We start from the raw sequence: 15,568 nt of genomic DNA, 5'->3' as shown, positions 1-15,568 counted from the left end.
TGTTAAGAAAATTTTAAAATAAAATTAAATTAAAAGATGGGTGGATATGGATATGGATTTAGATATTAAGATAGATCCAGACATGCTCCATATCTGTTTTAGATCCACATATCAATATCCAAATCCGATCCAAATTCATTTTAAACCGACCCAAATACAATCCGATTGAATTTAGATCACGTGGATCTTAGGTCAGATTCAATCCATTGCCATCCCTAGTGTAGGCTAGCTTTACTATTTAGGTGACAACTCAATTCACGAAGGTTTTCGGCTGGAGCTTAAGATTATCCTCAATTGAAGAAATCCGGATCAAAATTGCCATCAAGTGGTATTTAATTGATTAGTGTCGTCGGATAATTGCATACAAGGATTAACAAACAAAAGCCACGAGTCCTGCAAAAGTGAGTCCCCGAAGTGACTACTAAGTGGGCATCGGTCCATACGCTCGCGGCATAATCTCTAATTTTTATGGTAAGGCACTGATAATGATCATACGAACATTAGAATAAATATTAAATATTGTTATCATCTGTCATTAGAAACACTCTACAGTGGAATAATTCCGCCACAACCACTACCCCTGTTGCATTACTTGCGTAGGATCCGATTACCCACCCCATCTTCTGATGGTCAAAGAGTTAACAAAATAAAATAAGATAAGACACGAGCGTTACACAGACAAGTCCTTCCAAAAGAAATTCTCAGTAACGGAAATTCACACGGTTTTATGTTGTCGGGGAGAATTAGCGTGTTGGTTGAAGAAGCATAGATTACTTATTTAACAACTTGGGCTCGTAGGCAATTTTATAAATTGTTGAGGGAACCCCCAGTGAATCCTTCATAAATAATTCACAAAATTGGGAAATTATGCATGAGCTAAATAATACTCTTTGAAAATCAAAATATTGCAATCAAACAGAATAATACATCAAACTTCAATTTCAAAATATTTGGTTTTGTACCTGCTAGTGACCATGCCCAAAATAACGCCCTCACCAAGAAAGAAAAGATGAGAGATTTTTGGCAGATGCAGCCATACAGATACAGAATCGGTAGAACAGATTCATGTATAGTTTCAAGCCCAAAAAACAAATTTTCTCTGTACAAAAATAAGAATGGATAGTCTCACAATTCATTTTCATTCTACTTACCTTTTTTCACCTTTTCATAATTATCTCTTCATTCTATATATTATTCTTTCTTTCTTCTTTACAATGTAATTCCAGTAACCAATCCTGTCAAAGCTTTTTGAGCCTGTATGCAGATGTGCTTCTTGAGCATATCTTGTTGAAAAACATCCAGCTATCTTCATCCAACTGAAATTGAAGAGAAGATCAAAGCTGGCATCTGCGTACATGAAACAATTTCAAATTAAATTACAAGGAGAAAAAATAGCCAGATTTGACCTTGTTATGTGAACAAGATGTACATTTGTCTATCTGTGCAACAATTTTTCTTTTTGGGAAGGACAAATGCATCATATATCGGGGAGAAAATATCACCTCCTTGTGGTGCAGAAGCAACTCATGTCCTACTAGATTTGGGCCAGAAGAACCCCTTCTTCCACGTCGAATGATTTTCTGATAAGGATCTGCTCCCCTTTGATCCAAATGAAAAGTGCCGCTTCAAGAAAGGCTTTCCTGAAGAACTTTTAAGGCTGGAACTGGAAGCCATCTTGGGACCCTTACCTTCATTCCAACTGCCTTTATGGCGATCCAACACAACAGAATTGCTGTCAAGATTGCTATCCACAATGCGATTCTTCCATCTCTTGTTATTTCTAGCCTTCGATTCCATTTCTGATTTCAATGCTCTTTCTGACAACTTATGGGTTTTTTTCTCCCCCAAAGTACAAACAGGGCATGCAGGGTCATACTTATTAATTTCAGCAGTTATGTTTTCCAAACAGTCAGCATGATAAAGATGGCCACAAGTTAGAACTGCAACTACACAAAGCTCAGACAACAACTTAGAGCAAACTCCACATGTTTGCATATCGACAGAAGAAGAAGCTGAGACTCGACTACAGGATCTGGCAATCTTCTCATGATTAAAGCCCAAGGACTCGCTATCAAACGACCACCTTTCCTTGTGAGAAGTAGCCATGAGCTCAGAGAAGGCATTCATTGACCAACCATCTGAAGACCCGACACCAGAGCCCACAGTTGATTCATTGCTCCAGGAAGGGATAACAGGCCTTTCTTCCCTAACTGAGTATCCATTAACTGACTTCAATCCTGGAATCCGGCTATCAGATGCTTGTCGTAGAAGTGGATGTCCAGGAGAGTGGCGAGGCCATTTTGCTGTGGTTGAACTGGCGGGATACAAGTGACTTTGTGATGATAAAGGGGATGACGTCAAGGATGAAGTTGAAGGCAGTGATAATGATAACTTTGCAGGAGAGGGGTGTGAAACTTCTTGGGAATCTGTTGACTCCTTGACCTAAAACATGATTCCCATTGAAAAATTATAACATCTTAAGAGGGGGGGGGGGGGGGGATCGTGTAAAATAATCATAAGGACATGGAAACAGCCTTTCACAGGAAAAAGCTCTACCTGTTCCAAATTCACATCCATAGAGATATTCCTTGAAAGAGAATGATCTGCCATTATAAAAAATTAAAAAACAGTGGGAAAAAGAAGAAAGAAAAGAAAGAAATAAGATACAACAGCCCACAAAGCTTACTAACAATTATAAGTCTAAAGCCAAGAAAAACTAATAGAGTCACAATATCCCAAAATTTGATACTGATTTAAGGGCATATAGTGATATTTTAGGTATAAGACAAATTAAGAATATTACTCAGTGTTTTAAGATAGTACCAATGTGACAAAGGATGTGAATCAAATGATGCCCTAAGTTATAAAAGGACCACAAATGGTTTCATAGCCAAGCCTCAATCATTTCTTGCTACTCAATATATTTAGACATTGGTAAATTTCGGGCCAGAAATGGTTTCATAGCCAAGCCTCAATCATTTCTTGCGACTCTATAAATTTAGACATGGGTACATTTCGGATTAACTCCCTCGTGCATCGGCTATCTTCAGATCACCCCCTTACTTATGAAAACCTCAAGTTACCCCATTCCTGTTTAAAAATGGGGGTGGATTGATGAAAATCTTTGGGGGAAGGGGGCGGATGGTAAATTGAGGTTTTCAAAAGTAAGGAGGTGATTTGAAGATATTCACTTCATGAGGGGATAATCCAAAATTAACCCTTTAGATATATAGATCTGCAACCTTTATCATAAAACTTCATCATAACACGCAACCACAGGATCAGCCACAATCAAATGTTTTATGACAACCTAAAAGTACAAATTCAAGTTTCAGCATTTCTCAAGCACGCTCTCAAGATGCATGCAATGTAATTCAAAAACAAATGAGTGTAAAACTACTCCAGCGAAGTTTGTTAAAGACTACAGGAAATTTTGACAGAAATGTCAACTAAGAATCATATCATGCATGCGCTACCAAGGAAACACAAAAATACATTACTCTTATTAGATGCAAGAAAATTGCTCTCAGTGGAAAGTAACCATAAGATCAGGAAAACCTAACCAAGAACCATCAAAAAAGAGTTTCCACCATGTTTACCAGAGGTTTGATCAGCAATGTCATTTTTTCTTGCACATGAAGTATAATGGGTGCAATCTCTACATATTACGATTTATGGTGCAGCCATTCACAACATATGTTCCTAATAGAACTTCACTCTTCTTTTGGCTTCAAATTTATACCCTTTTAGATAGTCTTTTTGGTTTAATGCTCTCTTTATCATCCAGCTAATCAAAAGAGATGAGCAATTTATTAAAAATGCCAACAGTAATTCAACTTGATGGTGATTTTACTATACTCATAGACTAGACTTCCCTATTTACTCTCCAAACAACTATGGTGCCTGATCATAATATATTGATTCCCAAATCCAGAAAGCTTAAACTATGGGGCCATGACATGGTGTTGTCTTGGTCAAGATAAATAGGAATTGCTGCACAATTAACTGGAATCTATGCTTCCTCCCAACCACAAAATCTAACTATCCTATTCATTTTGACAAAAAGCAGAGGTTTAGACTAGTAACAAAATGGTTTAAAGCATTAACTCCAGAGTTATTTGTCGTTTAAATAACCTTTGAAGTCTAATCATAATTACAAGGAGAACAGCATCAACATTGCTGCATAGGTAAGTATGTTTTAATAAGTGGATAGACCAGTGATTCTCCTAAAAAAATTCCAGAAGATTGTGGGGCTACCTGAGTTTTGTTGGTTTCAGTCGATGAATTTGTTGAGTTGGCCTTTTTATATGTTGTATTGATAAGCTAAACGGATGTATGATTCATATCTTGTTATCACAAGGACACAGAGTACACACTGGGATTATAGACGAAATCTGTAACTTCCAAAATTCATTTAAAGAATACAAATTATACTTAACATTAAGAGCTGCATCCTAAAGGTCTACCTGAAGTAGGAGTTCTGACATTCCCAGCAGCGGTTCCTTCAGAAACAGGCGACTTTTGCCCCGTATGCCTAGGAAAACTGTCTAATGGGCTACCTTCCTCTGATGCATATGCTGATTCATATTTAATATCTGATTGATCATTCCGACTAATTCCATCTGGAAACCAAGCTACAGCAGTCTCTTCACCTGCGACCCGTCCTCGGTGGTCCCATCGAAAGCTCCACGTTGGTGAATACCGAATATTTCTATGCAAAATATCAGCACTTGTTGAACTAGTTATTGTCTTGTCTCTAGCAGCAACACAACAAGCAGCCCCCATTCTCAAGCACAACTTGATATAAGCTCCCCCTGATAACCTAAAACTCTCACTCACATCCCCCAAAGTTTAACTTGAATAAAAAGTCCATGCACCATCAACTCATAGAAGAAAACACAGGTACTTCCTCTGAAACCAAAGAAACATTGACATAGGTGGCTTAATATTCCGAAATTGAACACACACAAAAACAAACAACCAAAGAAAACACCAAAGTTAAATTATCTCAACCTTACCCAGCTTATCATAAAAACGAAAAATCAGAGCCACAATAAGTTTAACAAAAGCTCCATAAATCCAACTTCTACATAACAAAACAACTGTAGATCAGATGACAATAGTTACCACAAACTAAACAATAACATTAAGGTTGTAGTTACTCAAAACATCAGCTCCACATGAGAACAACCAAACAATTTCTCAGAGCGAACAAAGCAACTACGAAGGCAACGGGAAAATAAGCTGATTTCAGTAAAGATGTAAACCACTTGCGCTCACTATTGATACAAGCAATCACCGAAAACAAGAAAAATAACTATAAAAAAAAAAAGAAACATGTAAAAAGAAAAAACAAAAACAAAAAACTTTCCAGAAATAAAATAGTGACCAACCAAGTATCGATTCAATCTGCTACTCTCAAGGGAACTCCAGAGTAAGTCTAATCTGATTAATCCAAAAAAAAAAAAAAACTAATTTTAGAAACCACAAAAAAAAAATTAAATTCAAAATCCGCTACATAGGTCAAAAGAGATCCGTAATTCACGCCTTGAAAACGGCACTTACAGTCAAAATACACACAGAATATTTGTAAATAAATAAAATAAAATCTAAATAAAATCGGAAATGATGGAAATACAAATCAGCTACACAAATATCGTGATGATAGTAACAAAAACAAAATAGCGAAAAGCTATCGCCGTATGCGGACACAGGAAAAAGAAATCGAACCTGACGTGATCGAACCGACAGGAAACGGGAGCGTTTTTCAGAGTGGGAACGAGAGAGTCATTTGAGAGAGAGACTGAAAAACCTTTGATTCTTTTGGTTGCAGTGTGAGAGAGGGAAAGGAGTGAGGTCGTTTTAGACGGTTTCGGTAACGACGTTAGAATCTGTTGCTCCGGGAGACTTTTGGCCTTTTTCCTGGTTTTATGCCGTTAGATTTCACGGCGTTAATGACGTATGGAGTGGCCTTTTGTGCCACGTAATGCATTGGTGCTTTTATTCTCGCTACCATATTTTTTCGTAGAAAATGAGATAATAGCAACAGGTCCCTTATTCTTAAAGTATTACAAATAAGGACAAACTTTCATTTCTTTCATGTCATCCCAACCATTCAAATTATTGTTAAAAAATAAAAATCGGTTAATTAATTCAACAATAGAATTTATACTCCTGAAATCAGCTTATAAAATTAAAGCGACAGCTTTTTTTTCTTTGTTTCTAAAATCTTTTTACCCCTACCTCCTCTAAGATTCAAATTTACGTGGTCTTTTAAATTAGATTGTTTGAACAAAAAAAAACTAAACTTCTAAAGTAAGAGATATTAAATTTATATTACAAATGAACTATAAACTAATTGGACTAGCTCAAACTAGTCGGTTTATAAATTTTTTTACAGGCATTTAATTTATTTTAATTCAATTTATTTTGATCTAATAGACTCATTTCACTTTTTGAAATTCATTACTAAACTAATTATCAAAAAAATGGTTTACTGTTATTATATTTCAATTAAAATGTAAAATTGGTTTAAAAATTCTTGAATTAATGAATTCTCAATTCCCAAAATTTTGATTTGCCTCTATGTCTTAGGATTTATTTGTTTCAAGTTTTTTCAAGGTTTTCACAATTAAATCATCAATTTTATGAACAAAATTCTTAAATGAATTTGACGTTAGGGACTAACTTTGGAAATAAATGTAAAACTATGTTAATAATTGTGGATTTAGAAAAATCAGGGATCTAGATGTTATTACCCCAATCAGAAACGAAAGGAAAGCGTGCTGTATGAAGTAGTACTTTAACAGTCTCTCGAGTGCTGCGTGTGTTGTACTTTGCGGTTTCTGTGCAAAGTGTGAACGAGAAATTGGAGCAGCATCATTGCATCGCATCGCATCGAGGAGTTGAAAAAGGAAGCTAACAACAGTTTCTTTCTTCTATGTTACGCGGAGTGCGCAGTACGCATTCCATGCTTTTCACATCACACGAATTTTTTTTTTTAATTTTCACAGAGATTCTTTTTTTACAAAAGTTAAATTATTTTTTTATTTTTGGATTCTATTCTTTGGCTCACCAGAAAACATCAAAATGATATTACCAAATCATCCTGACAGTTATTTGGAATTTATTCAGCTGTTATAAAATTAATTTAATTTAAAAGACTGTTTTCGATTATTTACGTGTTCAAAATCAGTAAATATATTAATAATTTAAAAAAAAGTTGCACAATACTTTAGTAAGATTCTACAGCTCTTCATATACAGGATTTAATTTTTTGTAAACATTACAGAATAAATTTATATATAATGATCGATTTTCAGTTTCGTGAACAGTTCATATCATTTGCTACTTATCGTGTATTTTATTATTTAATTTTGATTACATTTTATGATTGTTGAAGTTCCAAAAAAAAAATTAAAAGGGAAAAATCTTGTGTAATTCACACCTAATAATAGCCTTCTATAACAAATTTTTTTTTTGTCTGAACCACAAGATGGTTCTAAGTAGGCCCCAACTGTGGAAGGCACCTTTAAGTCCATACCATAATTCAGACTAATCCCCACTCGTACCGGGTTTACCTAAAAAAGGTAAAGTGCTGGGCAAAGTAGTAACTTCATACGAGAGTGAGGTTTGAACCCCTGACATCTCTTAAGAAGTGAGAGTGTCAAACTACTCACATCAACTAACTTTGGTTACAAGTTATTTACTTATTTGTTTGTTAGTTAGTTTGTTTGTTCTTTATTATTATTATTATTATTTTCTTCGTAACTTTGGATTGTTAATATAAATAAATGTAATGTTTTGACTTTAATTAATTTAACCTCTCAAACATGATAATTAAAATATATGGAATGTCAGACACTTCAATACCATATTATTTTATGTAAAAAAATTTAAAACTACTCATCATTTTCACATCTAACTCAGATAATCTCTTAGTCAACAAATGTCAACATAAAAATATTTAATAACCACAATACAAAATTGGGTAATAACATCCAGGTCCCTTTACTTGTATGTTCCCAATTCCCACAGATAAGGATACAATTTTAAAATATGTATTCCAATCAAATTAACCAGTCACTATCTTTCAAAAAAAAAAAAAATTAACCAGTCGCTAGGACCCTAGGATTCACACGAGTAATTAAGCTCAAAAGAACAACTTAGCCCTAAATTAAACATGATTTTGAAGTGTGTTTAAAATTAATACTGAAGTAATCTACTTTCATAGAGAAGGAATACCGCTCATAATTTTCCCTTTAGAACAAGTAGGGGTTAAATTAAACCGGTCAGTCTAGGGATCCATTTGATACAAATCGACAAAGTTTCCTTATGTTTGAATACATAAAAAAATTAGGGATTCAGATGTTATTATCCCTCATAAAATTTTTAACCACCCTTGAAAAGCAATAATAAAAAAAAAAATGGCATCATTATCACGAATTCACAAAAAGGTCTTTGCATGTAGGGAAGGTCAAATTTAGTCAAGAACTTGGGGCTATACGTAGGTGTTGATTAAAAATACCTTTGCCGTGGCATCACCTGGATTAGATAAAAAATGGTGATATTTGATTGATGCAACTGTTAATGCTGGCAAGAATTAGACATTGAGTTTGAGTTGGGCACGTAAATGTCAAATTTTGTCAATTAAAATTAAACAAAAATGTGGTCGATATATTTTTGTGGTTCAACTTCAACTTCAATTTTTTTCTCAATTGTGTTTGTGTACGTAGTCAATTTGTCAAAGGTAAGTTGATTGGCTTGCGAGTGTTTTGGTTTTTTGGGTTACCGAATATGGCCTCACTTGCTTTCTTGCCAGTTGGGGATTGCGGAGGAGGAAAGTGTCATTGTAAGGTAGCTTAAATGGTTAATGCTGATTGGTCCACATCAAAGCGTTGGCATGTGTTGCTTGGAGAAGGGCAAATCGTTTTGGAATTAATCAACTGTGACATCAATATCAACGTCGATTAGGTGAATCACACGAGTAATTAAGCTCAAAAGAACAACTTAGCCCTTAATTAAACATGATTTTGAAGTGTGTTTAAAATTATTACTGAAGTAATCTACCTTCATAGAGAAGAGAAGAAAAGCCGCTCATAATTTTCCCTTTAGAATTAATTATTTCGAATAATTTCGTTCTACGTAAGACTTGATAGAGAAACAAATATTTAATCACAACACAATTTTGACTAATAGGCTTTACTTAAAGAAGGTGTTAACATCTCGAATTAGACTCGTAAAGTGTTAAAATACGTGCTGCATTGAAATGTTTCAAAAAGAATTTTCTTTTTTTAAAGCCAGGCTTCTTTTACTTTTCCTTTTCACATGAATTAATTAGTTGTTCTCAATTATTATTACCTTTTTCTTTTTTAAAAAATAAATATTTAAACACCCTTTATATATTCTTACATCCGTTACTTGATTAAGAAATATTGCATAATCAAATGAAATAATGCTTAGCCACCATTTGGTCATCATTTTATAGGTGTTGGTCTCTTTTCAAAAGCATGTCGGCTATTGAAGAAAACCCAAGTTTGATATAATACGATAAGAGTTATTAGTCTTAGGTTCGGAATTAAAATTTTTTTTATAACTTTATAAATTTGTTGCGGATCTTAATTCCATATTTTATTTTCGAATTGGTAAATTTTCGTAGTATCATAATATATGTGCTCTCAGAACCAGTTTCAGAATCGGAACTTTAACTAATAATATAATTTAAAAATTTTCAAAAAAAAAAAAAGAAGTGATTAATGTTAAGTTATGAACTTCACTCAAATATAAGAGAACAAGTTACGAAGGAATTTAAATTGTAATTAATTTTGTAAAAAAGGGAAAAAAAAACCAATAAGCACTGCGAGATTGAATTGACAGAGAGTGATTTGTGTATAAGTCGTTACAAAGCAATGTTTTATTTTGATATAAGTATTAAGTAATGGATTAAATGAATTTGAGTTACAAGCCGTAGCAGTTAATATTTACCGAGTGCTTTAGTATTGTAACTTAATATAGCCAATTTTTTTTTTTCAGCTGGGGCACAGCCAACATATAACACAATTTCATCTCCTAGGTGAACTTAACTGGTCATAAATATGCTTTGCTCTATAGTTATCTAAGTTCAAGTAATAATAAAAAGTAAAAATTAGTATTTAATGAACAAGATCTCTTATCCTCATTGAAAAAACAAAAAACAAATCTCATCCCCATCCAAAACCTTTAAAAAAAGTAAAATACAATTTAAAAAATTCACATAAAAAAATATAACATTGTATTGATGATATTTGTAGGTTTATTTCTATGGAAAGAATTCAATTTCAACAAAAATATTTTTATCATTTTAAAATTCAGAAAAGACACTTTTACAAATTCAAACGAAGTAACGTCTTATTTAAAATCTTTTTTTTTTTTTTTTAATTTTCAAAAGTCATTTCGGGCTGTGCCTCAATTGATCCTACACTAACTTTGTCAATGATTATAACTAGCTATTCAATTTTAATACCAAACATGACCTCAAAAAACAAATTTGGTGCAGATTTTTAAGCCAAGATAATGGCTTGGCAACTAAGTGTTGATTGCATGTAGTGTTATCTCCTACAGATCAACTTTAACTACCAAGGAAAAGGCCTTGATACGCACAACGTCCATTTTATTGATCAGTTTTATTAACAGTTGTTAAGCTGATCATAGGAAATGAAAACCCACCCATCCTTCCTTCCAAACGAAGGAATGGAAAATTATTAATTTAAATCAAAAGTTGAAGAGATCAAAACCGGCATAGAGATGATTCAAAGTGCAAAAGGAAAAGACTACAAAACTTTTAGAAATCCAATTGACTAAATTTTAGCTTCGTTCTCTCTTAACATTTAGCATGATGAATATACGTATTATTTTTCTCTTTTCAAAAAGTAGAGGTGGGTAAAGTCAAATTTATTCTCTTTAGCCCTTATTCTCGCTTGACAAAAGAGTAGTGAAAAGGAGGTTTGTGAAAGAGGAGGTTCCCTTGGCAAAAATGGGTCTTTCAAAGTTTATCAAAACTATTTCTGAAAACATGTTGATAAAAACACATTTAAACTCTTGACTCAAACCCAAAAGGTTTTTTTTCAACAATATATTTTTGACAAAACAGGGCAAATGGAGACTGTGTCTAAAAGAAGTTTTCAGAAAATTAGTTGAAATTTTTACTGAGTTCTTGATATTTTTGTTTTGACAAAAACATGTTTTGAAAAAGTCTTTTTCAAGCTCTTTTTCCTTGAATAAAAACCACGACTAGCCTTTTATTAATGCTTTAAATAAAAATTATACCTTCATTAACTAGACGAGACTTCTTAACCTGAAATATTAAAAAATAAGATTAAAGAAATTAAAATAACGTACTTGCTCATCGGTTTCCAAATAATATCTAAGGTTGCTAAGTGTGAAAGGTAATATCCGAAAGGAAATCTTATTAATTACTTTTCTTGTGTGAATACAAACATGTGATCACAATTCTACTATATCGAGCATTTTCGCAATATATTTATATACAATAAAGTTGTCGTTACAACTATTGACTCTAGATACAAAGTGATGAGGAATCGAGAGATTGGATGAAGAATAAAATGGAAGAATTAGATATAATTTCAATACAAATATTATAGTGATTAGTTTTATAGACCTAAATGAGTAAATTAATATTAAGAGTACATGAAAAAATTATGTAATTAAGCAAAAATTAAAATAACTTACTTGCTAATTGCTTTATAAATAATGTCTCTAAGTTTTGAGTAAATTTGATTGATAATTGAGGCTATTGCTGCATGTACAAGCCAAAAATAAAAGAACAATTAACAGAATAAAATTGGCCAAACTTCATCAAAATTTTAAAAGGCTATTTGCCATTTTCTCATAATGAAAAAATAATTAACAAAATAAAAATAAAATAATCAAGCCACTTTGACTTTATTTTACCAAAATCTAAAACTGCATTTTTATCCTTAATATAAAGTTTATATATCAAGTATGAAGGGGCCAGATTAATCTTTTTATACGTAATTTTTTATATTTTATTTAGAAACTTCAAAAAAAATTCAAAGTGTCGTGCCCTCTCCGGTTTTCATAAGCCTCTACCACTATTACTTAGTATGTGAATACAATTGCCAGCCAAAGAAACCTGCTTATACACACACACACACACACACACACACACACACACACACACACACACACACACACACTACATAAGCATAAGTTAAAGAATATTCCTCCACCAAAATTGGTGTGAAATAGAATTGATCCTTTTACCTCTTACTTTATGGCAAGAGCCAAGTATCTTCTTCAAGATAATAGAAATGTTAAAGCACAGCAGGAATTGAAGTTGATAGCTGAATATCCAGCTCGTAGTCGCAAGGATCCTACTTTAAAATAACCTAAACTGATTATTCAATTAATCAGAGATCACATTTTTTTCTTTTTTTGGGGGGGAAACATCTGCATGCACGAAAGAAAAATTACGTGTGTATGCTGAAATCTTTTCATTGTAAGGACTGTTTCCAGTTTTAAAGCTCACTATTTTTCTAGTGCAAACGTCTACATTGAAGAAAATTTATGTATATGCTGGAAAATCTTCGTTTACATTTAAGGCTCTTCTGGGATTTACATACTCGCTTTTAATTGCAAATAACTATCATGAAATGGAATTATCAATAATATCTAACAAAAACAGGTTGATGAGTGTATGTTGTATGAAAGTTTTTTTTAACTCACCTTGGTTATTTACCAAGCACTACTTTAGCTACTGTATTTTCAAATAATTAGAAATAAACTCTTTATTCATGATTTTTTTTTTCACCATCGATCAAAACCTAGTTAGTTTCTTCTCAACTGCTCCTGTAAGCAGGGTTGGCACCTCTAAACTTTTACTATCTAAAATTTTTTACTACTTAAGCTATTGACTAGCACTAACAAATGGGCCATTTAGTTGATAAATCTATGGGAAATTATCAAAATAGAATATAATTAATTAGGTACAATCAAGAAATTGACAACAGTGAATAATCACTAGCTAATAAGTATATACTTGAATAACTTGGATATTGTTTATATGTGATTATATATATGGACATGAACACGCAATATTTTATAACATGGATGGTAGCATATATATATTCTTCTAATTAAACAAACTATATTATATATATTACATTATACTACTCATCATTAAGGTTTCAAAACTTAGTATTTTTGCAACTACAAGGACACGCTACACATATATAGGAGATCGACTTCTGCCTGCTGCATGCAGCTTTCGTTTTACTTTATTTAATTACTAGTCGGATTGCCATCTATATGTATGAGCTTGATGGCTAAGGCATATATATGCGTGTGGATCAGTTTGGTATGAGCTTGAAAGGTGGCTTCACAAGGGCGGGTGATGGATCATATCTCCCATAGTCTTGAGTATTAGCCTTCAGAAGCCTTTCATGTATCATACTCATTTCCTCTTCCTGTAATGGCTTCTCCTACATATGAAGCAATCGAAACAGAAATTAAACCTTGAAATAAAGAAAAATGCAGCAATACTTGTTTTGCAAGGAAAAAATGGATATACTTTGATTTTGTTTAATTATGATGGAAGAGTTAGGCATGTTTTTCGCTCATGGTACACACAGTTTGAAATATTATGATGCTTGTGCGTCCGGAGTAAAATCTGTTGAAGTAATACAAAAGGTCCGAGGTTCAAACACTTTTTTATATGAATAAAGAGAGAATATATATAATTTTCCGTCATCTATGCTCAATTAAAAGAAAAATGTTTGCATGCGTCATATATACATATAAGTGCGAGAAGTGAAGAGAAATCGAATAACAACAAAAGCAATGATGATTTAGAACAAGGAAAGCAATTTATGAGTAACTTTATGAAATGTTATATAAGAAACCGCCATCTCAATTAACATGATGAGTTACGAACCTCAAAAGTCGAATCCACTCCCTCAGCCAACTTACTCACAGATTTTGATATTCCTCGATCTGCAGATGCATTTTAAGCATATATATAAATGGGCAAAAAAAAAATTATTAGCTTCGTGAATTTAAACCCTAAAAAGGGTTGTCACAAAAAGTACAACATTTTATCATCTTATGTAAACTTTGTTAACGTGTTCTGTAGAAGCTTAAAGTTGAAGCCAATATAAATGGGAAAAGCTCTGATAATGCATGTAGGGTTTCTAGCAAAGGCCGCAGCTAGCTAGCAAGAGAAAGAAAGTATTCAGAGCCCACCTGCCAAAGAAGTTGATAAAAGTGAGGCTGAAATGAGGAGAAAGAGCAGACTAATCTTCTTGAGAAGCAAGAGACCCATTTTAAGCAGAATCTTGTTTCGTTTCTAAGATGCTTTATATTTTCTCATTCAAGAGATTGTTATACAAATGATGATTATTCCTATCTATATTGCAAACAACATTAACTTTACTCAGAGTTGCAGTCTTTGGAGATAAACTGAGAATTGATTGTTTATTATATAAAGAATGCAATCGACTTGCTTTTAAGTTTAAAATTCAAACTAGCTAGAAAAGGTGTAAGGAGACCACTTTTCTTTTGTTGGGGCACTAAGGTCTTAGAAGTTAGTGGATTAATATAGTTATTTTATTTACCAGTATAGTTAATTTATTTACCAGTATCAGCATGATATCTCCTTAGTGGAAATCATCAAAATACCCTTCATTTTTTATTTGGAAAGGTTGCCAAATTTCGCTTCTATGTTAAGCGGCCATAATCCAAACATCAATCAGATATTAAATATTTGTAAATTTTAAATTAATTTTTTTATCACCACCCGTTCCTTGTGATTGATATGATTTGGCTTAAGTTGACCTCATAGTATGGATGTTAACTAATTAAGGTGGTAAAATTCCGTGTCAGAAACAAGAGATTTAGGGTTCAAACTATATTCATATAAGTGGGGAGAGTGACTTAAGTATCCATTAGGTTAAATAAAAAGAAAAAAATCGTTCAGCTCATATGAACATTTTAAACTTGAGATAAAAACTATTAATTATTGGCTGACAATGGTTTTTAATTGAGACAATTCTCAAATTTTTGAGCTAATTTTTTAGTATAATTTAAGCTATGGACTTATGAAAATATCAACATCTCTCATACATGAGTTGAGAATGTATTAACTTTTCATGACATGGGATTTTAAGGAGAATGTCCCAGAAAATAGTTCCTAGCTAGCTTAAGAATATAAATTAAGGATAATCATCAACTCTTGAGTTCACTTTTAAGTCTGATAAGGGTGTTAAGAAGATTATCTAGCAATTGCTAAGAATAATTCCTTATCTAACAATATACATCCAAAGAAACTCTTAACTCTTGAATTGACTTTTGAACACTGGAGATTTAATGAGATTATCTCACATTAGTAGAGAATAATTCTTAAACTTTATTGACCGTAATGATTCTAATTACCTGATCTTAGAAATAAGAAAACTTAATTGAAAATAATGATTAAAGATGTGCATTAGTTCAAAGTTTGCTGACTTATTGATATACGTATGCCCTATTTCGGAATTTCAATGACTCAAGAGAA

The 15,568-nt window shown here is 32.7% G+C and overlaps 2 protein-coding genes across 5 annotated transcripts; both read right to left on the bottom strand.

Annotated features, from left to right (window-relative positions):
- Positions 1–905: 905 nt before the first annotated feature.
- Positions 906–5,888, bottom strand: LOC18035345. 4 transcript variants are annotated; one of them, XM_024179295.1, is made up of 7 exons: positions 5,731–5,888; positions 5,394–5,445; positions 5,019–5,086; positions 4,467–4,911; positions 2,557–2,603; positions 1,503–2,442; positions 906–1,347 (listed from the first exon to the last, which is right to left on the bottom strand). In XM_024179295.1, the coding sequence occupies exons 4-6, from the start codon at positions 4,783–4,785 to the stop codon at positions 1,525–1,527; spliced, it is 1,284 nt and encodes a 427-aa protein (XP_024035063.1). In that variant the 5' UTR covers positions 4,786–4,911; positions 5,019–5,086; positions 5,394–5,445; positions 5,731–5,888; the 3' UTR covers positions 906–1,347; positions 1,503–1,524. The 4 variants fall into 4 exon arrangements, with proteins under 4 accessions (XP_024035063.1, XP_024035064.1, XP_024035065.1 ...); XM_024179296.1 differs by lacking the exon at positions 5,019–5,086; XM_024179297.1 differs by lacking the exon at positions 5,394–5,445.
- Positions 5,889–13,317: 7,429 nt separating this feature from the next.
- On the bottom strand, positions 13,318–14,338 carry LOC18034807 (protein CASPARIAN STRIP INTEGRITY FACTOR 1). The gene is made up of 3 exons (XM_006423308.2): positions 14,260–14,338; positions 13,952–14,010; positions 13,318–13,499 (listed from the first exon to the last, which is right to left on the bottom strand). The coding sequence occupies exons 1-3, from the start codon at positions 14,336–14,338 to the stop codon at positions 13,368–13,370; spliced, it is 270 nt and encodes an 89-aa protein (XP_006423371.1). The 3' UTR covers positions 13,318–13,367.
- Positions 14,339–15,568: the final 1,230 nt, after the last annotated feature.

Source organism: Citrus clementina, unplaced genomic scaffold (genome assembly GCF_000493195.1).
Source record: "Citrus clementina cultivar Clemenules unplaced genomic scaffold, Citrus_clementina_v1.0 scaffold_8, whole genome shotgun sequence".
Taxonomy (NCBI): Eukaryota; Viridiplantae; Streptophyta; class Magnoliopsida; order Sapindales; family Rutaceae; genus Citrus; species Citrus x clementina.
Note: the sequence above shows the minus strand (reverse complement) of the source record. Positions and strands in the feature narration are given on the sequence as shown.

Excerpts from the sequence above, each read along its gene's own strand:
- LOC18035345 (XM_024179295.1), bottom strand. The coding sequence starts at position 4,785 with ATGGGGGCTGCTTGTTGTGTTGCTGCTAGAGACAAGACAATAACTAGT. Across the intron at positions 2,604-4,466 it reads TGTCAGAACTCCTACTTCAG|ATCATTCTCTTTCAAGGAAT; the intron begins GTAGACCTTTAG and ends TTATAATGGCAG. Across the intron at positions 2,443-2,556 it reads TGGATGTGAATTTGGAACAG|GTCAAGGAGTCAACAGATTC; the intron begins GTAGAGCTTTTT and ends ATCATGTTTTAG.
- LOC18034807 (XM_006423308.2), bottom strand. The coding sequence starts at position 14,338 with ATGGGTCTCTTGCTTCTCAAGAAGATTAGTCTGCTCTTTCTCCTCATT. Across the intron at positions 14,011-14,259 it reads TTTATCAACTTCTTTGGCAG|ATCGAGGAATATCAAAATCT; the intron begins GTGGGCTCTGAA and ends ATGCATCTGCAG. Across the intron at positions 13,500-13,951 it reads GAGTGGATTCGACTTTTGAG|GAGAAGCCATTACAGGAAGA; the intron begins GTTCGTAACTCA and ends CTTCATATGTAG.